The 24361-nt window shown below is 41.9% G+C and overlaps 1 protein-coding gene across 2 annotated transcripts in view; it reads right to left on the bottom strand.

The window, feature by feature from the left end:
* The window catches only part of ARHGAP15 (Rho GTPase activating protein 15), a 634574-nt gene that overhangs the window by 36795 nt on the left and 573418 nt on the right, over positions 1-24361 (bottom strand). For both annotated transcript variants that reach the window (XM_054972327.1, XM_054972328.1), the window contains exon 14: positions 13420-13525. In XM_054972327.1, coding sequence (XP_054828302.1) covers positions 13420-13525 — 106 coding nt within the window. The remainder of the gene's footprint in view (positions 1-13419; positions 13526-24361) is intronic.

Below are 24361 nucleotides of genomic sequence, written 5' to 3'. Positions count from 1 at the left end.
GGGATGAGATTGGAGTGCCCGTAGCTACAGGACACCCCTCCCCCTCCCTCCCCTGAGTGTCTTCTCCCAACTTGTAACCGCTTTGCAGCTCCATGGTTGGAAGGAAGACCTGCCGATCAAGGTAAGCTGGGCTTCCATTCGGGTTTCCAGGGCGACAGAAGGAGCGCAGACAGAGTTCAGGCATTCCCCTGGCTCTGTTGCCAGGAGAATTGATTGCTGGCGCCTGAGTGTCTGGCTTCCCGAACCGCGGCCGAATGCACCAAATCAGGCTTTTGCCGACCACTGGTTCATTGGCCGTGGCCGATAGCGAACCGCTGGGTCACGATCGCACGATCACCATTTTCGTAGGTTTTTGAAGTTCGTAATGCAGTTCGTTCCCATCTCTAGTTATAATATCGAAAATACAACTGAAGCACTAACAATGTAATAACTCCCTTAAGGCGTGAAGGAGGCTGAAAAGATACTCTGGCTTAGAATGGAAGACTAGTATTTACTTCTGTAATTTTCTTGATAGTGCTTAAATCTACATTTATTAACTGCCTTATTGAAATAGTCACCAGGATAAGTGGGCACGGACCGGGAAAAAACCTTGGGCCGTGGGCCGTCACATTTCACAGACCATGGATCATGAACTTTTCATGGATCCACGCCAGTTCACGAACCAGTTCATCGGTCCATGGTCCATCACTTTTGGGAGCCTGTCAGCTGAAGCCAGCCCTGCAGGAAGCACTAGTTTCCACCCCACTTGCAAGCAAGAGGCAGAAACGGGCACTTTAAACCTCGTGCCTTGATTCAGCTGGCAGGCAGGGAAGTTCCGTGCAGCTTGCAAGCCGTGAGAAAAGGGGCACTTTGCAACTCCCTTCAGCTTGCTCCAGCTGACCCACAGAGAAGTCCTCATGGGTCAGCTAAAGCAAGCTGAGGGGGTTTAATAGTTAAACTGCCCCTTTCTGCACGGGTCTCAAGGTGCGGGAAAAACCAGCAAGCTGAGGGGGTTTAAAAGTTAATTTGCCCCTTTCTGTGTGGGTCTCAAGCTGCAGGGAAAGTGGGGAATTACAATCCCCCTCAGTTTGCTCCAGCTGATCCGTGGGGTCAGCTGGAGGAAGCCAAAGGGGTTTAAAAGTTAAAGTGCCACTTTCCGCACAGCTTGCAAGCTGTGAGGAAAGGGGCACTTTGCAACTCCCCTCGGCTTGCTCCAGCTGACCCACAGAGAAGTCCCTGTGGGTTAGCTGGAGCAAGCTGAGGGGGTTAGAAGTTTAAGCGCATCTTTCCTTGCAGCTCGTAAGCTGCTGGGAAAGGGGTGCTTTCCTTTTTTTTTTTGAAATTTTTTTTATTGGATTAGACATCATTATATTTCATACTTCATACAATCAATTTCCTTTACCTATCTTTCTTCTAACCCCTCCCTTCCCCCCCTTTTTGTTGACTTCCAACAGTTTTCCAACCCCTTGTCCATTTTCCCCCTACTCATATCTAACTTATTTTATCCCTTGTATATATACTTTCACTCTCTTCTAGGCTTCACTATATCAACTAAATATTACATTTCTAGCATATCATCTTTACTGGTGTCCATTTAACTTAAACTCTATATTATTTATGTAATTTCTCCATTATATAGCTATCTATCAATAATAATTGATCAGTTTAACCCAAATTCTTAATATGACTATAAACACCATATACCTTCAGCATAAGTTAATCAATTTAACTTAACTTCTATATACTTATATTTGTTCTATTTTGATTATATGTTTTCTCCGTTATACGATTATCTGTCAAAAATGAAATTACTACTTAATATAGTAATCCACTAAGATAGTTGCCTAGAAATTCTCATTTAACTCCCCGCTCCCCGGTAAAGTCACCCCCCTCTTGTTTTATTGCATTTCAATAGTTTTCAAACTGCCACAGTTCTCCTCCCACCTCCCATTTTTTCACCAAATATTGTTTCAGCTTCTCCCAGTCCGTGTTAAACTGTCCTGGATCAAGGTCTCTCAATTTTCTTGTCATTTTATCCATTTCCGCCATGTACAGCAATTTGTAAATCCAGTCCTCGATAGTTGGCACTTCTTGCACTTTCCATTTTTGCGCATACAAAAGTCTAGCCGCTGCTGTCATATAAAATAACAATGTCCTATATGGAAAGGGGTGCTTTCCAACCTCCCTCAGCTTGCTCCAGCTGACCTATGGAGGAATCCCTGTGGTTCAGCTGGAGCAAGCCGAGGAGGTTTAAATGTTAAAGTGCCCCTTGAACAGGGTGCTTTGCAACCCGGTGTGATTTTCTTTAGCAGGCCAGCCAGGGAAGAAGCTCCCCACTTGTCAGCTGAAGCCAGCCCTGCAGGGGAGCACCCGTTTCCCTGCCGCTTGCAAGTAAGGGGAAGGAAAATAGGTTCTTTAAACCCCATGCCTTGCTTCAGCTGGCAGGCAGGGAAGTTCCTGCCTGTCAGCTGAAGCCAGCCCTGTGGGGAGCACCTGGTTCCATGCTGCTTGCAACCAAGGGACATGGAAACAGGCACTTTATACTCCACGCCTTGCTTCAGCTGGCAGGCAGGGACATCCTGGGGAAGGCACGGACCAATGGACCCATCCAAAAGTCATTGGGTTCATGGAAAATGCACGCCCCATGACCCTCCAGTTGGCAAATGCCAAACTGGGTCGATCCATGTCAAGTTTTGGTCCATTTTCCGGTCTATGCCCATCTTTAGTCACTAGTCTTTCAAATTTTGACTATATTAATTATTGGAAGTGAAGGCAGCATGGTATAGTCTGATCTCATCAGATCTTGAAAGCTAAGCAGGGTCAATACTTGAATTGGAGACCACCAAAGAAGACTTTGCAGAGGAAGGCAATGGCACACCACCTCTGCTTCTCAATTGCCTTGAAAGCTACTTGTTGGGGTTCTAGAAGTCAGTTGTGACTTGACAGAACTTTACACACACACTAATTATTATGAACAGACCTACCACAAGAGATTTTCTTTGTGGGCTCGGGAGTTTAATAAATATATATTGATAGTCTATAATCACCAGGCATTTTTCTTTAAACTATGGAATGCTATACTAACTGTGAAATCCTAAACAGAGTTAATCCAGTCTAAGCTCATTGACTGACACTGCAGAGTAAGAAGATGTCTAAAAGCAGTTTGGAGCTTGAATGAGGACACAGAGTCAGCTGGGAAGTTTTAGCTAAACCTAGATCATTTGAGGGATACTGTTGCTGTCTGTGAATTTTTAAACAGGATTAGTGCTCTTACTGACTACTTCAGGAGCTTACTTGCTTCCAGCATGTTCTGCTGAATATTTCTAAAAAATTGATGTTACAAAGATACTAATGTCTCCAGTGGTAAAGGAAATGAACAGATCCATTGAAGTCAAGAGTGTAACTTTGCTTAGGATTTCTCTGTAAATCTTGTAGCTCTACCCAGGGATCATTTCCTAGAAAAAGAACTGCAGGAACTCATTAGCATATCTCATTAGCATATGCCACACCCCCTCACATCACCGGAAGTATGTCAGAAGGCACCGTCCACCCCTCAGGCCCCTTTCTCCAAAAATCTCCAGGTATTTCCTTAAAGCAGAATGAACTCAAAGCAGCTTACTCTCCTCTGGAGAGCCAGCCCCGCTTGCTTACACACTCTCTCTCACAAGTCACAAATGAAAATAAAGCAGCAGAATGAATTCAAAGCACCTTACCGTCCTTTGGAGTCCAGCCCCACCCGGCCTGCACTCACTCAATCATTTTCTCTCTCTCTCTCCCCCCCCCCTCCCACAAGTCACAAATGAAAATAAAGCAAGCAGCAGAGCAGAATGAATTCTAAGCAGCTTACGTTCCTTTGGACCCCAGCTCCACTTGGCTTGCTCTCATTCACACATTTTCTCTCTCTCTCTCCCCGCCCCTCTCACCAGTCACAAATGAAAACAAAGCAAGCAGCAGAGCAGAATGAATTCTAAGCAGCTTACATTCCTTTGGAGCCTAGCTCCACTTGGCTTGCTCTCATTCACTCATTTTCTTTCTCTCTCTCTCTCTCTCTCCCTCGAGTCACAAATGAAAATAAAGCAAGCAGCAGAGCAGAATGAATTCAAAGCAGCTTACGTTCCTTTGGAGCCCCATCTCCACCCCCGGCTTGCACTCACTCACTCATTCTCTCTCTCTCTCTCTCTCTCTCACGAGTCACAAATGAAAATAAAGCAGCAGAGCCTGCTGCTAAAGACGAGGACAGCCAGGAGGAAAAGGAATCACGTGGGTGGGGCCAAAACTCACGTGACCTCTTTTCAGAGCTACTGGAACACCGTTCCGGCACATTCCGCCTCCAAATGAGCCCTGGCTCTACCACTGGAACTTCTCACAGTTTAGTAAAGTAATACTAGTATAAAATATGAACCTGAATGCTCAATAACTAAATCAATCTGTTGGTTTAATTATTATTTGTACTTATTCTGCCTTCATTTATTTTTGAATGAAAAAGAAATCTTTTTATTGAAGTCTAAGTGTTAACACTGAAGGATAAATAGTGATATAGCGTTTATGGCACATTGTATATGAAGCTCATCAAACAGCTTTTATGCATTTGTATCAGAATGTGTCATTCTAATAACTAGGGAGGCATTTTTAGTTGATTAATTAGTTAGATTAATCCGTTAAAAACAATGAGTAGATTTAAAAGTTGTCCCTAATTAATCACATAACTAATTTTTTAAAAATTAAGGTTTTTAGTACAGCAATTTAGAAACACCATGGGTGGTAAAACAGTAACCTTAAAAGGGGCATTCCTCTTTCTCTCTAACTCAGAGGGAACGCCTCTTCCAAAATGATGTGGGAAACATTTTTCTCATATGCAAATTGACACAGATTTAATCAGTTCATTGATTAAAGTGTTATTAAGGTTTCTTGGACTGAGTAACAGCCTTTCTAATAAACATTTACATGCCTAGGAAGACAAAACCTCTGATATATATAATTTAAAGATGTGTGTGTAAAATGCCATCAAGTTGCAGGTAACCTATGGAGATCCCATAGGGATTTTAAGCAGATGTGGTTTGCCATTGCCTAGCTCAGCATAGCGACCCTGGACTTCTTTAGCGATCTCCCATCCAAGTACTAACCCTGCTTAGCTTCTGATAAGACCTAACTGGCCTGGGACATCCAAATCAGAGCCTACAGATGGAGACACCTTAAAACTCTTGATCTACTAATCCGTTGTTTGAAGAAATATATACATCTCAAGTGACCTTTTGCATGGATTTTGTTCTACGTTCCCCGTGCAGATCTCTAACACAGCCCCCCTTCCATCCGCACCTCCAAATATGCATATTAGCAACGGAGCCATTGCTACTTGTCAGAAATTGCCTGGAATGGAAGCTAGGCAGCTTCCTTTCTTGTGGGCAGAAGGAAGTGCCTTTGGACAGTGTGCCCGCTTATAGCGCTAAGCCAACATGACAAGAGCAGTTCAAGCTAATTGGACATTCCATAGTCACCCTTATGAACGTGAATCATATTTGGCTAAATACTCATGTGCATGCTGCAGAACTGACTCCGTCTGAATCCAAAAACAGCTTTAATTCAAAGCATCTCAATCAAATGCCAGTGCCAAAATTAGTCATTGCATTCACCTGTCAATAGGAAATATTTTGTGTGCTTTGGATAAGCCACAGAAGAAAGGCCATACCGGGTTGAAATCAATGCACCATTTTATTTAATTTTATTTATATCTTGCATTTCTGCCAAGTAACAAATTAAAGCTAACAAATTAAAGGTAACAAGGTAGCCAACGAATTAAAACATATATAATAAAACCACATTTTAAAGCCATTAAAACCAACCAAAAAGAACAACACATCATTAAAATCAGAAAAAAATACATAAAAGACATTAAAACAGTATTAAAACACTGGGCAGGAAGGAGGGATCATTGAGGGATTGTCAAATGAAACAAAGAAGTCCTTACCCTCTGGCGGAAGATGACAACAGATGGGAACAAATTTCCCTTGAGAGAGAGTTCCAGAATTTTGGTGCCACAACCAAAAACCCTCCCCTGAGTTGCCACCTTCTTAATCTCAGACAGCGGGGAGGCCCCAATTCTGAGGATGACTGTAGTGGTCAGGTAGGTTCATAAGGAAGCAGGCAGTTGTTCAGGTATGTTGGTCCCAAACCATATAGGGCTTTAAAGGCCAACATCAGCACCTTGGATTGTGTCAGAAACAGATTGGGAGCCAATGTAAATAGGGTAAGACTGTAGTGATACAGTCTCATGCCCCACTACAGTAAACATCCCAGCTGCAGCATTCTGTACCAATTTAAGTTTTTAAACACTTTTCAAGTTTAGTCCCATATAAAATGCAATGAAGTAATCTAATCTAGATGTAACCAGGGCATTTACCACAATGGCCAGATCTCTACTGCTCAGGAAAGGTCAGCTAGCTAACCAGTTGAAGCTGGAAAAAAGGCACAGTTGCTTATTCATTAATAGGCCTGGGTCCAAGAGCACCCCCTGTCTATGGACCTGTTCTTTCAAGGGAAGTGCAACCCCATCCAGAACAGGTGACACTTTAAATCCTGGCTCAGACCTTCTGTTCACATGTAGTGCTTCCATTTTGTTGGGAATTAAACTTCAATTTATTAGCCCGCATCCATTCCAAAAGTGCATCCAGACAAAGCTTCACGGTTTCTATAACTTTTCTGAGATCTGCCAGAGCAAGACAGAGGTGAGTGCCATCTGCATATTGGTAGTAACCCAGACCACATCTCTTGATAACCTCACCCAGCAGTTTCATGTAAATGTTAAAGAATGTGGGGGATAAGATGGAACCTTGTGGGACCCTACAGGCCAAAGGCCAAGGGGCTGACTTGCACCATGACTGCAAGGGGCCCAAGGGTCTAAGTGGCAGTGCAGGGGGATGGGGGACAGTGGGGTAATGACTTCCCGTGCTCCCCCATTATGCTAGAAAATGATGTCATTTTTCAGTATGATGAGTTGTGGAGCACGCTGAAGCCCAGTTCAGTAAAAATCACCTCCAAATAAGAGGAGCTCCTCCCCTCATGCCCTCTTCCCCTATTGGCCAGGTAACCTGGGTGAGAGGGCAGCATGTGGTGGAGGGGTTTTCCCTGCCCTGAGCAGAGGAATTGCAAGTCTACTCAGCACCACCTTCTGAAACTTATCCTCCAGATAGTACCAGAACCACTGGAAAGCAATGCCTCCTAATCCCAGATCAGAAAGATGGTCTAGGAGGATTCCATGATTAATAGTATCCAAAGCGACTGAGAGGTTCAAGAGAATCAACAGTCAAATTCCCTCTGCCCATCTCCTGGAGCAGGTTTCATGGTGCATGGTGACTAAGGATAACTAAAGCTGTTTCAGTTTCATAACCAGGCCTAAAACCTGGTCTGAAAAGGATCAAAACAATTTTCTCATCCAAGAAAGCTTGAATTTGTCCAGCCACCAATCACTATGCTCAAGAATAGAACATGTGACACTGGTTGATAGTTACTGTGGTCTCCTGGGTCCAAGGTAGGTTTCATTAGAAGTGGACACACCACAACCTGTTTCAAGGCTGAGACAACCACTTCCTCTCTCAAGGAAGCATTAACTACCTCTTGGACCCAGTCAGCCACACACACAACCTTGTAGATTTAGGTAGCCGGGAAGGGCAAGGGTTATGCAAGCAGGAGGTAGGCCACACATCTCCAAGGACCCTGTCTACCCCAGACTGAATAAACTGAGAAGTATCCCAAACACCTGGCCAAATCACCACCTTGGCATCACCTGACCCTGATGTAGAGATCAAGTCAGAACAGGGATGAGAGATTTTATCTACGAAGTTCTGAGTAGAACAGTCACAGTGGGCCACCAAGCAGCCCACCTCCTCCTGCATGCCAAATGGTGACAGGCCTCTGAACACCTGGGACAACTCCCCTGGCCTACACCGTCTTGCTTCTTTGCCATCATGCTTTATAATGAGCTTTCATTTGTGTCTTATTGGATTCACTCTGAGTCTTCCTCTACTGTTGCTCTAGCCATCTCCTGTCTTTTCATTGCCTGCAGTGACCCAACGTGCTAATGTAACTCCTATGAGGTAATTGGTTTAGCCCAGTAAGGTGGAGTCAGTAGCTAGAGCCAGGCAGCTGAGGAAGAAGCTGATTGCTGGGGAGATTGATAATAATGAACACGCTCTTATCACCTAAATAAGGTAATCAAAAATGTATGTGAACAATATGACTAAAAGTGGTGTATGTGTATTGTGTTTGGTTGGTGTTATTACTGAGATTGTATTGTTCTTGCAGGGCTGTAATTCCCCAAGAAGAGGACAGAAGCCTGTGTTTCAGTTGCTTCATAACTGGAAGGATTGTGGCAAAAGACTATCACTTGGTGGGATCTGACAAGTTGAACTGTTTACCTTGAGTGGTTTTCAAAGACGTTGTTGGCTGAAAGTTTCTGTATGTTGCACTTATGAGTTTAGTTAAAGAAAAGAAAAACAGTTGTATTGTACTAATTGTTAAGCCCTGACCTGGATAGCCCAGGTGAGCCTGATCTTGTCAGATCTCAGAAGCTAAGCAGGGTCAGCCTTGGTTAGTAATTGAATGGGAGACCTCCAATGAAGACCAGGGTTGCAGAGACAGGCAATGACAAACCACTTCTGTTAGTCTATTGCCATGAAAACTCTGCCAGGGGTCACCCTACATCAGCTATGACTTGAGGGCACTCCCTACCATCACCACACTAATTGTTAAAAGGTTTGGGGAAAAAGTCAGGAAAAAAAGTTCACATATGTGTGAAAGTTTGCTTCCTAAATTAGCCCTATAGAACTTATACAAAACAAGTTACACTAGCACTCAAGAGAGGTAGCCTGGGAGCAATCCTGTCAACTGCCCTGGTCATTTCTTCATTTCAGAAGTCAACTAGGGCATTGACAGGAGCACCAACGACATCAATGGGGAAATCCCCTAAAGCCATCAGAAAGCCATTTTGATCCATCTGGCAGCAGGGGCAGATCATTTTAATAGATATCCCATCCCTGTAAGTCTAAAACAAAGCAAATAGCAATCTGTCCATGACAAAGGAACTGTTGTCAATTCTTCCACCCTCAGAACAAAATATCAGGTCAAGAGTGTGACCTACACCATGAGACAGGCCCATGGTTATCATAGAAGACCATGAAATACTGAGATGCTCCATCCTGACAAGACAACCTTTGCATGAATGTCGAAGTCCACCAGGACTAGGGGTTCCTTAACATCACCCCAAGACCACCTCTGTCAGCTCAGGCAGGCAGTCTATGAGGCAGTGGAATGGGCAGCACACCAATAGAATCACAATCCTGTCTCTTAACCCCAAAGTTAGGTACAGAGCCTTAAAAGTGGTAGTGTTCTGGATGGGGCTTCGAGCTAGAAGGATTCCTGATAGACTACAGTAATATCATCTCCCCACCCTCCAGACCTATGCTGATACAACACTGAATTCCTGAGGGACACAGCTGGGAGAGGTTAACCCCCCTCTCTCTCAGTGATACATGCCAGGTCAGCACTCTCATCCAGAATTAAATCCTAAATGGCTGTTTTTTTCCTGTGGTTGATGTGGCATTTAGCAGCAGGATTTTGTAGCCTGGAGGCGTTTTGATATAGTTACCAGCATCAGTTCGGCTGGAAGAGCCAGAAAGAGCAATAGCATACTAATGTCTTCTGTCTCATCTCCTTACCTGGCCTGTTCTTCCTCCACCACTATATCTCCCCATATCCCACACTAGGGCATGAGAAAGGTGTCTACAACTGCTTTCACAGAGTGATGGTTCTCTATGTAGTTCTTAGTTCTGCTGTGAATGCCTCTCCATTTGCATCATCAATGAAGCATTAACAAAGTGGTTTCCCTTGTACTACTTCCTTGCCAGGACGCATGGCCATTCTCCCCATGAACTAGAAGGTTTTTAAAAAATTGGTAATTGACATATCACTATAGTTATAATGTTATGTCAGTTACTGTTTTTAACCCCCCCCCCCCGGAAGCCCTCTGGTGGTGGAATGTGTGTGTGTAGGGAATAGACTGGGGGGGAGGGGTCTAAGGCAAGAGAAATGACATCGTGTGGACAGGACCTCCACACCTTCCCATCCATATCACTGCAATTCTCTCAAACAAGAATTCAAAAATGGTAATAATACTAACATTCAATTTATATACCGCCCTTTAAGAAAACTTAACACCCACTCAGAGCAGTTTACAAAGTATGTCATTAATATCCCCACAACAATCACCCTATGAGGTGGGTGGGGCTGAGAGAGCTCTGGACACCTGTGATTGATCCAAGGTCACCCAGCTGGCTTCAAGTGGAGGAGTGGGGAATTAAACCTAGTTCTCCAGATTAGAGTCCTGCCACTCTTAACCACGACACCAAACTGGCAAGAACGTGGCAAGAAAAGAGCTGAAGAGCCAAAAAATGCACAGATACATGATGATACTGGGAAAAAGACTGCTCCTGTTTGGGAGACAAGGTGAAACAAAACAGCCATGTGGAGACAACCTGTGGCTGTTTTGCTACCGTTACGAGACAGCTATATTGTTGCCTCCCTGATTTCCTTAGTTTTCCCTTAGATTTCCACTGCCACCTTAGTTCTCTCTCAGTTTGACTTATTGGATACGAAGTCTTCGCTATAGATAGCAGTATCACAGAATCTTCAGGGCATGGGAGTGGTTGTGAACCGGTGAGGTAAAAAGTGAATCTTTTGTTCTAGATGAAACAAGTGTTTTACTTAACCAGAGTTTATTTATAAGTACATATGAGTAACGTTTTAAAAGTAATGTGTGTGTGTTGGTTTCAGAATAGGTTATAAGTGTAGTGGTTTTAAAATATGTCTAGAACTTTAAATGTTTATACACAGGTTCAGTCACAAGGTCTAATTTTCCACAGAGTTGCTATATAGGCTAATAATATCCACACAGAAAAGAACACACAGACTTCCCTGGAATAACACACAGAGTTCCACACAGACTGACTGAACCTAACAGACTGGCCACTTACCCTCAGCACTTTGACTAAACCACAGTTCACTCTGTCCCCCCAGGGTATAGCACACGTCACTTGCCCATCCATCCCCCTTCCTTTTCACTTCAGAGGCCTTCCTTTTAAACAATAACAACAAACATTCAAAGCCCCACATTAATTAGCAGAAACAAAACACACAAACTATTTACATGGCAAAACATTATACAGCCTAATTACACTCATGCTACCATGCTGTGCCAAACTGAAACTAATTCCAAAGATATTCTTCCACTGGCACAAGCATGAAAATGGCTACAGGTCTCCCTCTTTTAGCTTTCAGGTGAATTCTTGCACAGGCTCTTATGCCTGCATTTAGGAAACAGCATTAGTAGCTATTTTCATTCTGCTTACTGTTCTTTGGATCTATCCCACAAGCATAGAATGCTTTCCCTCCCCCTAAACAAATTGTATCATGCTCGATGCAAAGTACTATTCACATCCACTGTCTGAATGAACTTCTTATACTGGCCTTTTGTACCATTGTCACAAGGCCTAGAAAAAATGTTGTTCATACAATAGAGATTATAATAATAATTTTAAAACAGAATTCCAAAAGAGTACCCATTAATGTAAGGAGGATGTTCCACTAGAACATACATACTGTATAGAATGAAACCACTGAAGGTAACTGCTCTAGCTGTTTTGTGCCTTGACTTTGCCAGGGCCAGCTAAGGGCATTAGCGTTGCTAGCCAATCAGTTTCTTCTTGCCTGCAGTCTTGTGAGGGAGAATGAACAAGAAATGTTCATCCACACAACTGGCTTGGCATGGGCTAAAGCAACTGGCAGTCAGATTGGACTAAGCTTTTTTTTTGCAGTTTCTATTCAGTGAAAAGTAATATGAATTAGTCTTCAGAACAGACTACAGTTGAAGTCAGGCAGGAGTCTCAGGACAGCCATATAGACTAAGCCCTACGTTTTAGCTTACAGCAATTATAATGTGCCTTTGTTTGAGCTGATTTTATTGCAGTGTTTGGTATTCTATGAGCAAGATCCAAAAGGAATCTAAGTTGCCGCTCCAGAACCTCCCTTTGAAAAATTATGACAACTGCCATGTTGTAAATTTTGTGCTCATGATATCACTTAAAAAACAATCATGTAAGTGCCAAATGTTAAACCAGAATCAGCCTGACTGCCAACCACTGAAAAGTACTGCAAAAAAGCAGAGACCATGGCCTTTCCATAATGTCAGATTCACTTTTTCAGTCTTTGTGTATGCCTCGTTAAGCAGTGACATCATATAACGGTATGCATTTCCTTTTTCAGTTCTGCATTTGTGATTCTGTTAACCACATACAGGATCTATGCCTTACAGACAGAGAGCGCTAAAGTTTACAACTAACAAAAATTATAAAAGCAGTGTTCATTAAAATCTGGTGTAGGTGTACAATGTGAGGTCATTATTTTACAACACAGAAGTTTGCCTCCATCCAGTCAGTCTACCTAAGGCCCTCACTCCATCTTATGTTCTCTGTGGAACATAAGGTAGTCCCCTATGATATCGGATCAGTATACAATAGTGCCACATACTTATTCCATAATATCATATTGTCATTCCAAATAGGATTGCCAACCCCCAGGTGGGGCCTGGAGATCCCCCAGAATTATAACTGAACTCCAGATTACAGAAGTTGGTTCCCCTTGAAAAAATGCAGATTTGGAGGGTGGATTCTATGGCCTTGCACCTGCTGAGGTCCCTCCTCTTTCCCAAACCTTGCTCCCTCCCCCCCAGGCTTCACCCCCAAATTTTCAGGAACTTCTCAACACAGAGTTGAAAACATGTTCTATTTGGTCTGTGAAACACAAACAAGGTGAACAGCATTGAGAATGCTTATGTTCTTTGCTAAATACTGCAATATATTAGAAGTAAGCTTGCTGGGGGGAAATTGCCTACATGGACAGAGGATGGGGATGTATCCCCCCCGCCCAACTTTTTGATGTGAAAAGGAGACTTTGTCTCCTATTTTATGAAGTAAATTCTTACATGACCAAAAATGGCCACCTAGCCCTAGTTTGGCTAGGGTTGCCTGGTCCCTATACCATGTACTCACCAGGATGAGTCATTACGGCTGGCATGATGATGTCACTTCTGGATCACTGGGCAGCTTGGAACCTCCTGCTGGTTGCTGGCAACCAGGGGGCAAGTGGGCAAACCACCAGGAGGTTGTCTGCCATCGGAGGGCACCTGGGATCCCTAAGTTTGCCCCCCTGAATTTTTTACATACATGGATAGTTCTATCTCAGTTGAAGGGATTTACTGGTGACTCTTATAATTCACTCTGCAGAATATGTATTATTAACAGTGCCGTCAAGGAAGAGAGAACTCCAGCTTTTACATTCAGTCCTCAAACTCAATTCTAGAGTCGCCCTCTTAAGAATACTGGTTTAGCTTACTGTTTCAGGTGTTCAAATAGTATTTTCATGGTGTCATAATTTGGTCTCGGGAGCGTCTGTACAAGGCTCTTTATGGATTTCACTCTATTGTTACTGTCCTGGATTTCTGAAAGAAAAAAATACAGATGCTATTACCAACAGCAGTGTGCAACTGCAGCAATTATCATATATTACTTCCTATTGGTAATATTAATGGACAACCAGCCCTGGACAAGAGAAATGTCAGTTTTATGTGAAAAACAAGAGCTTTTCCTTTTACAAACGACAGAGAAATCAACACTTTAAAAATATTCTGATATCTTCATTCAATTTTACCTAAGGAAAGAATCCTTGTAATCTGGTGATCATTTATAACCTCAGCATGAAAGCAAGAATTGTCCATCACTAACCAACATAAATATATCTGTTCATTCCATCACAAGAAATCCATGCATTTTCTATGACAGAACAGAGGCCTAGTTCCCAATGTGGCAGCAATACTAATAAGGGGTACCATTCCTTCAGCCCAGGGTGGGGGTTCCCCTGCTCCCACTCCCCCCCCCCCCACTTACTTGGCCAGTGGGGGCTGCGCTTCCCAGGGTGTGCCCCTGGGAGGTACAGAACACCCCCACGCCCACAGCGGCCCAATTGTGTCCCGCAGCAAGCCCAATTCAGGCCTATTTGGGCTGATTTGGCCCCCTGGTGAGTGCTCCCAGGCTGCTCCTTGACCCGTGCAATGATGTCACTTCCTGGAAGTGACATCATCACACAAGCCAGGAGCACATGCTGCGCTTGCAAACACAAACCCAGGAACACAGCGCAGTAAGTGTCAGGCCCCTGATCTCCCGCTGGGGGAGTCAGGGGACCTGGCAACCCTAATACCAATGCATAGGATGTTCTGTTCCCAATTACAGGTAATATTCATTTATTTGAAAAAGAATCCCCACCTATATAAAACTGGCATGCCACAGAAAAAGTTAAGCTAAACCCCCTTTCTCTGTTAACATCTATAAATTCAAATAGCCCAGGTTCTTCACTGAAGCTCTCTGAGTGTCTTTAGGCCACTTTCTCTTTTGCAGGCTACCTGACTTCACAGGATTAATGAGGATAAAATGGGGAAGGGAAAACTATATACACGGCCCAGAATTCCTTAAAAGAAAGATGGGATAAAAACTTACTAGACAGATTGATTCCCATAATCCTTCAGTTGGATGTACACAGGCCTGGCACAGGTTTATCTTTTAGGACTGCCAACACTGCCTTGGGAAATTCCTGGAGATTTGTGGGTGGTGCCTGGGAAGGGTAAAGTTTGGGGAGGGAGCTTAACCATTTCATCCAGGGGGACCTATCTTTGCAGTCTGGAGATTAGTTATAATCCCAGGAGAATTTCAGGCTGTACGAGAAGGTTGGCAACCCTATGACAATTCATTGACAACTAGGCCAGAGATTCCACTCCTGCACAGGGATCTCCATTGCTTTCAAGGATAGTACCCATAATGTTTCTGACATGCCTGAGATTTTTTATTGCATATCTTCAGTGTTTACATACTTAATTTTCACACTCACTAGCGAGCAATTGTTAGTTTGTATACAGCCATATCCTAGCCTTTGCATGACAGCCCATAATTTGATAACCACTTTTTTTTGTAGAAAACAATTAGTTATGAAAGAACATGAGATGGAAACCTATAATCGCCTTTGTGATGTGAAACTTCTTTTGATGGTGTGATAACAGTGTTGCTGCTGACTGACTCAGGATAAGCATATTTTTAATGCGATTGATGGTTTCAAGTCTTAAAATATGGTTTCTGACTGAGATATTTGCATGAGATGTTGAAGCATGTATAGCTGTGCTTTCATTTCACAAAAGATAAGGTAAAATAAACGTTCAAGGCCCCTGACACAGGGAAACTGTTTTACATGCTGTAGGTTTTAGATAACCTGAGCCTTGTTACTGGCCTTATCCACTGCAGAGCTGTTCTCTCATTGCCCAGTTCTTCTGTTTCTATTTTGAGAACTCCAGTAAGAATAGGATTCATTCATCACTGGAGAAATATACAGAAAGCAACTGAAGACCTTGCCTCAGCTGTATCGTTACACAAAAAAGACTGACACAAACAACTCATAACAGTATAAAGACTGCTCCATTCTCTGCTCCATTTCTACGTCCCAATTTGAATTCCAGCTCAAGTAATTCTGTGTTTAGAGAGGTAAAGAGAAGGACACCTGTCATAGTCACCAGCCAAAGGAAGAAGAGATATTGTGAGTTTGTTCCTTTCCTCCCACAGAGAAAAAGTATCACAATTGCCAGATGGTCTCTGAGCGCAACCATCCCCACAGTCAAACCTGGGCTATGATTATGGGAGCTGAAAATGCCAGCACACAGATAAATGGAAGAGGGCTTAGTTCAAAATGTTACCGTTGTGCAGCAATGAGACACACAATCCGGAATATTGCCCTTTCTGTAATCACATTTACTTTCTCTACTCAAAAGTAGTACCTGGCCAGGCTTTCAGTCACTGCCATTTGGTGCCAGGTGTTTTGGGCATGAGGGAGGAGATAAAAACCTAATATTTAAACAAAATCAGCATTTAAATTGTGGATTGGATAGAAGGAACATATGCATGTTTACTTATTTCATTATTTACTTAAAACTTCTATTTGCTCCCTTTGCACCCGAATGGGGTCCCCAAGGTGGCAAATCTCAAGGCACTATCATCTTCAAAACATTAAAACAGCATTCAAAATGTCTATATAAATATTTCACAATACAATAAAAACATATAGATATACAACAAGCATGACCAGGGAGGAGGAACAATAGAAGTTTACTGGTAGTACGGCAAATGAAACATTATAGACTTTACTTGCTGGCAGAAAAAAATGACATTGGGAATAAAGACAAATCTCCCTGGGGATGGAGTTCCACAGTTTCAGCACCATCACCGAGAAGGCACTTCCTCAGCTTCTCACCAGTCTAGCCTCAGATGTTGGTGGAGCCTAAAGGAAGGCTTCTGAAGATGAATGGAGTGGACGGATAGGTTGATGGAGTCTAAGTGGTCAGCTTGCAATGCAAACCATGCTTACCATGCTTACACTCAAGCATTATTCAGTACCCTAACTGTGATGTAATGCCCATGTGCTACTCATTGCAGAAGCTTTTTAAAAGTTTCTCTCTTTTAAGGACAAATAACAACAACAACAACAATATTCATTTATATACCACCCTTCAGGATGACTTAACACTCACTCAGAGCAGTTTACGAAGTATGTCATTATTATCCCCACAACAATCATTCTGTGAGGTGGGTGGGGCCGAGAAAGCTCCTAGAAGCTGTGACTGACCCAAGGTCATCCAGCTGGCTTCAAGTGGAGGAGTGGGGAATCAAACCCAGTTCTCCAGATTAGAGTCCCCCGCTCTTAACCACTACACCAAACTGGCTCAAACTGGAATTTATAATAGTCCAGAATCTTAGAGTGTATATTACCCCCACCATGGGAATCAGTATCCATGTGGCTAATACCCTTTGATTGAGGATGGAGAATTTTTAAATACAGGTCCTCTCTCACATAGCCATGGTGCCTGTACCAAATAGGCCTGCTCTTAAAATGGTCAGTATGGCTGGGTCTATTTGCATATCTGAGAAAACAATCTAAAACCTGAGCTGATAAATGTTGAAATTAAAAAAAAAAAATAGTTTGCATATGTTACTGTACACTTGGTCACATCAATGTTAATTCAGGCATAGCTGATGAAATGAATCAAAGAAATATTCCAGTGAGCAAAGCCTGTAAAACACAACAATATCCAATCTCCTAAATGTATATGACAATTTTTTTTTAAAAAAAATGTGAAATGGCCTTTCTAGTCTTCAAGTTTTGCATGCAATCCTTGGTGAAAGGGTGAAAAATATTTAGCCAACTTATTGGAAAAAGTGCACAGTTCTCAAAAGTAATGTTGCATATCACTATTTTATAAATCAATGTATTGCTAATTGTTATCCTATTGCAAAAGAAGAAAAACAGGCAACATGTGGTAACTTTAGTCAGCATTTCTGAACTGGAAATGATAAACACCTCTGCCTGGCTCTAGCATTTATCAGTACTGAGATATTATTACCACATAGGCTCACAGCATGGTTACTGTTATCATCAGGGGGAAAAAGAGGGAGCTAATCTTAATGGTTTGTAAAGCCGTTACCTGCACTGGTCTGACATTTATCATGATCATCTTACCACATGGGTCTTCCATAGCAAAGGTATTTTATCTGGAAGGGACATCACTATGAATTATTATTTGCAGCTAGGTAGAAAATTGTATGTTGTAGATACCTTTTCTCATTATAAATCACAGTCACATTTCACCATTTCCCACACAAAGCTGCTGAGGACAGGCTTTTTGCCATAACACTCACTCTCTCTTTTATAGTTTCATGAAAATATTGGATATTCTTTCATTAGAAAGGTTGATATTTATCTGCGTGTGTCTATGTCTGTGTGTGAGAGAGAACAAGATTTTTGCAATACTATGTTACAAACCTTGATATATGTATGCATGTATTAAATTGGCACCACTAAAGCATGTTTTAGTTAACAAAATGAAACTGATTCACTTTCTTCCCTTGGACACACTCCAGTTTGGGACTGTACAGACAGGATTTTCAATTCTCAGGCATTTGGTACAAGGAAAGAGCAGAGAGCAAAGGGACATCCTTGTTGTTCCTGTAGCACACAAATGCACTTAACCTCTGTTTGCTTCCTTCAACTACCAAAAAGCTGCACTTGAACTGCTCAAAAGCCACAGGTGACTTTTAAACCACAATTTGGCAATCTGTGTTTTAATGGGTACATTTTACAATTTGGTGACTGTTTTGTTACAACAGAGCACAACCCTAACGATTGCCTCAGACTGGAGTTGAAAAGGAATTATTCACGAAAGCACTTAATATTACACCAGGCTGTTTCTGCCTCATTTCTGAAGTAAATCATATCAACATATAGGAAAAAAAGATATGTTTGTAACATAAGTTGTCTTTCATAGTAGCCTTGCTACACCCCACCTGGGGAGGGGAAACTCCCCCCCGCCCCCCGCTAGCCCCCTGTTCACCAGGCCAGTGGGAGGGGGAAAGCTCCGAGGGGGAGAAGTGTGTGCACTCCCCTGTTGTGCCAGAAAATGATGGTATTTTCTGGCGTGACAGGGTAATTTTTAATGAACTGGGCTTCAGTGTGACCCATAGCTTTCCCTTCATGCCAGAAAATGACTTCATTTCCCAGTGCAACAGGGGAGCTCTCAAGCGTTTTTCTCCCCTGGAGCACAGGAGGTAAGTACCCTGCTGTCCCCAGCCCCCTGCACCCCCACTTTGGCCCTTGGGGCCCCTGGCAACTCTATTGTGTACCATTACACTAGGCCCATTGTGAGCATCACTAGCACTGGCATTAGGGGTCAGCATGATCAGAAATACATCAAAGCCCAAGCCTGACAGATTATCAACAATTTACCAGAAACACTCAGCTAATCACTCAAACCAAGAAGAAGGATATTGTTGCAGAGTGATGTTGCATTCCTCTGGGACATGCTTGCGTGCCAGGCATCTGTTCTACCCGGAAATGGGAAATTTCATGCTCCTTTAAGGTCTATTGGTACTGGCAAGATTAAAAGCAGTAATAAGTGAGAGTTCTACTCCTCCAGTACTCCTCCCAGGAAGAAATCGAGCTTCAGAAACCTCTGAAATATTGCAGAGAACAGAATACAGCTCTTTAGCGTTCCTTTTAATCCCATGTGTGTGCATATGCAGACGGAATGACAGAATATCAGGTGGCAGTGGTGTACTTACTGAAAGGTATTTTGGCCAAGCCTCTCCCTTCCCCTCCAAATCTGGAGTTGCCCTTCTAAACTATTGAACATACAGGATTACAGATTTTAAAAATGGCTTGTATCTTATCCTCCTGCTCAGAGAACAATTAGGTATAATTTCAATCTAGCACCAGTTGAATCTTCTCCGCATCCAACATATAATGCATGCTTGAACAGTAAGTACATCATGTCCCAAGAAATCTCCTAATCTCCTTATATATGTATATATTTTAAAAATGTAACATCTAGCCTGTTGAAAAGGTCTGAGGACTCAAAAGCTTGTACACTGTTATGTGTCCGCTGGACCTACTGAAAGGTATAATGTGGATAATATTCTTGGGTTTTAGATTTTGCTTTTGTCGGACATTCCATCAAAGACTTAAAGGTCTCTGTAGTTCAACAGAAACCTTTCAAAAACAAAATCCAATGGGAGGCTGCTGAACTGGAATTCATATGCAAATTTGACTCTGTCAAGCTGGGACTGAATAGGGACTATGAATGGTTATCACATTATCACAGGTAACAGATTTCCTTTACAGAGGCGGGGTCTGGGGGAGCTCAGTGGCACCTGGCATGGGCTTTCGGGGACCACAGATCTCTTTGTCAGATGCATCTGGCAAGGAGAGCTGTGGTTATCAAAGGCTCATACTGCATTGGAATTGGATGGTCTAGCTGTTTGGCTGCTACAAACTAACAGGGCAAACTCCTTTGAAGCCAACTGATCCACACACCAAAAGGAGATGTTTACATATACTAGCAAAGGAATGTTTTGGTTGCACCCTCCCCCTCCCCCCCTAATTGCCCTCTTCTCTCTCCTCCCCTTCTCCTCCCTCCTCTTCTATATTTGACCAGTCTCTGTATCATGCATCTGACGAAGAGAACTTGATTCTCGAAAGCTTATGCTACAATAAAATTGGTTAGTCTTAAAGGTGCTACTGGACTCTTTTTGATCATGTAAAGGATGTCTATCATTAACCAGTCGCTAACTCAAGGTACCTTCCCTCAGGCTTTCAAAGAAGTGGTCATCTGCCCAATGCTTAAAAGAACATCTTTAGACAAAAATGAGGTAAGCAATGACCACTTAGTCTCTAATCTACCCTTTCTGGACAAAGTAGTTGAGAGAGCAACAGATGACCAGCTTTATGCTTGTTTTAAAAAAAATTTCTGCTTCCATACCCAATTGTATCTCTTTCACTGAATGTTCTAACTGCTGTTCATGATTATACCTTGATCAGTGAAATGTCCTAGCTATTGATTATATTGTATTTTCACTTGCACTGTGTAATCCACCTTGGATCGCAGTGAAATAAATAAATAAATAAATAAATAAATAAATAAATAAATAAATAAATAAGAACCAGTGCATGAGCATACTGGGGTGGGGGGCGGGTAGGGGTGGGAATCACTGATTCCTCTTCCTCCCAGGTAAATTCCCATAGTATTGTTTTAAATACCATTCTTGAGGCTCTTTTGACCATTAGAAGTGGGTTTGGGGGTACATAAGGATGACCATACAGTGGGAAGGAGAAGGTGGGCAAACTCAACTGGAAAAAAGCCAGTGGAAGAATATGCAGGAAAATAACTGTAACTCTTCTGCCTCTAATACTGTATGCAAATCATGATTATAGTTATGTTAAATGAACATGGATATTTACAGCAAACTCCTTTGTTACCTATCAGGAAATTCAGAATTTATCTCCAATAACTTCCATTTGATAGGACCAGTTGTACCATTTTAGCCCGACACAAATGCATTATGTTGCAAGGTAGTGGAGTGTGACCTCTGCCCCCACCTCCAGCCTCCCTGCATTATTCATGGCTGACAGACCTGGTGTCATTTTACTCTACTACCCACTCCTTTTGCTAAATCTTGAAAAACTGTACGTGCTTGTTTAATGTCAAATTGGTGTTTATGGCTCACCTTAACACATAGTTCAGATTTAGGACCTTGGGTCTTTGTGCTATTGTACCTCAGTGCGGTTTTTTTTTTTTTTTTTAAGATTAGGTTTCATGGGTTCATAAACTATTGAAAATGTTAGCTTCTTCCTTTAGATTAAAAAACAAACCTTTTTTTTTTGCTTTCCTATATTTTTAGTTGTTTAGGTTTGTTTTCTGTCATGTTCACCTGCTTTTTCCTGAGGAGAGAATATTTTGACTACTGGTTTTGTCTATCTGTCTGCATCATCTGCCTCTGTTGAAACATAAAAATAGAGTGAATTAGGTTGTGATTTTGAGTGCGAAAGAAAATGTGAGGCTTCTGGAGCTGGCTATAACCAGCCATAGTGTTGGGCAGACGCTCTGCAAGCTCCCCCACTGTGCTGCTATGCAAGCTCCCCTGCTGGTATGTTTGCTATAGTTTTAATGTCTGTGAAAATTTTTTTGAGGCAACTAAATTATGCTCTGCCCTCTTGGATGTAAATAAAACATCCAATTGAGACAATCTGTAGTGCCCTTACCCAGTTCCAGCAGTTCCATGCCAGCCCACCCGTTTAAATATAACTTTTCCCTCCCGAAATCCTGTAAAAATGTTTCTATGACAGAATAGATGTTTGGCTTTTCTGGCTTAACTTTTTATTTAAGTGGGAGTAAATTGTGTGCGTGTAGATCAAGGAATAAACAGGAATAAAACATAGAGATGGTAAACAGATCTAAAGCAGATAATGCATAGATACATTTTTATTTTTTTAAAAAGCTAATCTATCATTTCTTTGGCTTGATGTTAGCTGTCCATATCTGAATCATCCTGTTTTGATTGTATTTATAAGCATAACTACATGGTGATTTATGTTTTAAAATTAACTTATATTCATTGTAAGGGAAAGAAAAAAATAAGAATTTATATTCTTTTTTATTAATTTCTCCAAAAGAAGGGGAAGAAAGAGGAGAGAAATATACTGTAAAATAAAATGGACATTACTTTGCCACATTTTTACACTAGCAATTGATCAGTTCATCAAATGTGGTCTATAAAGAAAGAGGAGTTTCCCGATGAATATTCATACATATTTTTCAGTCCATTAGCAAGACTTAAGACAATGAGTTTCTAACTCGATCCCATTTAACAAATATGAATGTGGAATTAATGGAATAATAATAATAAAAAAAACTCGCAGTACTTAGAAAAGTTAAACTTTAATGTCTGTACCTCCAGGTGCCATCATTTGAGAAAAATAACCAATAATTGTCATTTTTTTTTTTACATATTTGATGGGGCTGATTATGCAATGTGCAAGTCTAAATGGCTTATAGCACATTGTACCATGGTTCCATCCCATTGGCTACAGTAGGGTGCAGGCAGATGGATGACAGTGACAAGGAGAGAAGTGCTTTTGCTTAGTCGTGCGTTAAGATGCCATCCAGAAGCTCTGTGCACTGCAGACACTTCATTAGGATGCCAGGATAATGGTAAACTACCACTCAGAGTGACACCCCATTTCCTGCTTACTGAGCTCTCCAACCTCGGCAGATGTCAACAATCTCACAGTGCTACAGAGCAGACCTAACTTTCCAGTCACTTTGACTCCAATTTTTTTCCCTTAACAGTGCCATACATTACAGGCAATGCGTAGCAGCAAGTAACACAAATAGGAAACTCAGATTTCCTGGCCCCTAATTGTTACAGTAACAATATCTCATGCAATAAGGACCCTGAAGATCATGAGGCTTAGAATACATAGAAAGTCTTTTTCAGAGAAGCCCTCCCCCCTTCATTTTAGTCAATGGTTCCTCCTCGATAAAAATCAACGAACTTTGATAAAAGCCTGATCCTGGGAGAGACTCCTCCTGACTAGCTTTCATTGCTTTAACCCAGAAAATAATTTGTTCCTTTTCTGGTAGATGTTTTTGTTCAGCTTCAGTTATGTGCATAGTTCTTCATGCGCACAGAAAGAGCAGACTTGAACATCTGGATAGTGTGATATTTTTTCTGCAAATGCACAACTTGAGGCTATCACACACCTCCCTAACAAGCAGTTAAAGCCAACAGAGATGTGAGCTAGAAGGCTTTAGCCGGCGTTTCTTTCCAGAGACATAAAAATAGCCAGATAGTCTTTTCTCACATTATTTCCAGAGACAGAAATAGTATGGATCATATGACAAACAATGTATTGCATCTTGTACAGTCCCCTGTAGCAACAAATAAAAACCTCTCAGAACGTGGGGGTAAAATAGCATTTATTTTATAAATCCATTAGTTTTAATACAGGGGATCTCAGTCTCCAAACAAATCTCATGTCTTACTACTAGTTCTCTGATATGAGCGTTCACAAGAATAAACCCACATCTTATTTCCATGACATAAAGGGGTGGAGTATATGAGAAGGCAAGGCGATACCATCCACCAACTACAATGTGATTGCTTGGAATCAGAGAACACTGCCCCCCCCCCCCCCCGCACAAGTCATGTCAGCTCCTGAAAGGAAAAAGATGGCTGACTTTCATAGAATTCCTTTCCAGTTTTTGCTGAGGTCTGTTGGATGCAAAAGGTGACAGAAAAGGGCTAAAGGAGACAGGGTGGTGGTGGTGGAATCACCCATTAAATTTGAAAGACATATCATGGCATCCCCCCCCCCCGCCCATTCTGCTAGCACAGGGGTTCTTACAGAATTCTTTGGAAGAAGAGACCCATTCCTTTACTTACATTTCAATCAACCTTGACCTATTCAAAAGTTCTGCTATCCGTCTATGTGAAAATTAAAGTCCAAGCACTGAAATCCCTTTATAAATAGTAGGGTTGGTCTTCAAGGCTTTGGCCCCTGTGCTATTGCCAAAAAGATAAAATGAAATACATTTTGCATTTTTTAAAATGGAAAGCAGTTGAGTAAGTACTTCAGAAAATAAATATATAGAAATAGCTGTATGAATTCCCAATGGTATATTTAGGGCTAAACTAACTAATAACCCCTTTGTTTATGTCTCTGTGACAGAAATTATAATGGAAAAAATGTTGCTTCTATTAAAAAGCATTTTTTTAAAAGGCCATTTCAAGGACTTGGAATCAGATTTTTAATAGTAAAAGGCACACTGATTTTATTCTTTTGTTCTTGATTTTTTAAAGCAAACAAACAAAGTAAACAGCATTTCCCCAGGGGAGATTTAGACTTGAAGACT

The sequence above is a fragment of the Eublepharis macularius genome, chromosome 2 (genome assembly GCF_028583425.1).
Source record: "Eublepharis macularius isolate TG4126 chromosome 2, MPM_Emac_v1.0, whole genome shotgun sequence".
Classification (NCBI taxonomy): domain Eukaryota; kingdom Metazoa; phylum Chordata; class Lepidosauria; order Squamata; family Eublepharidae; genus Eublepharis; species Eublepharis macularius.
The sequence above is the reverse complement of the archived record's forward strand: the minus strand, read 5'-3'. Positions and strand labels throughout refer to the sequence as shown.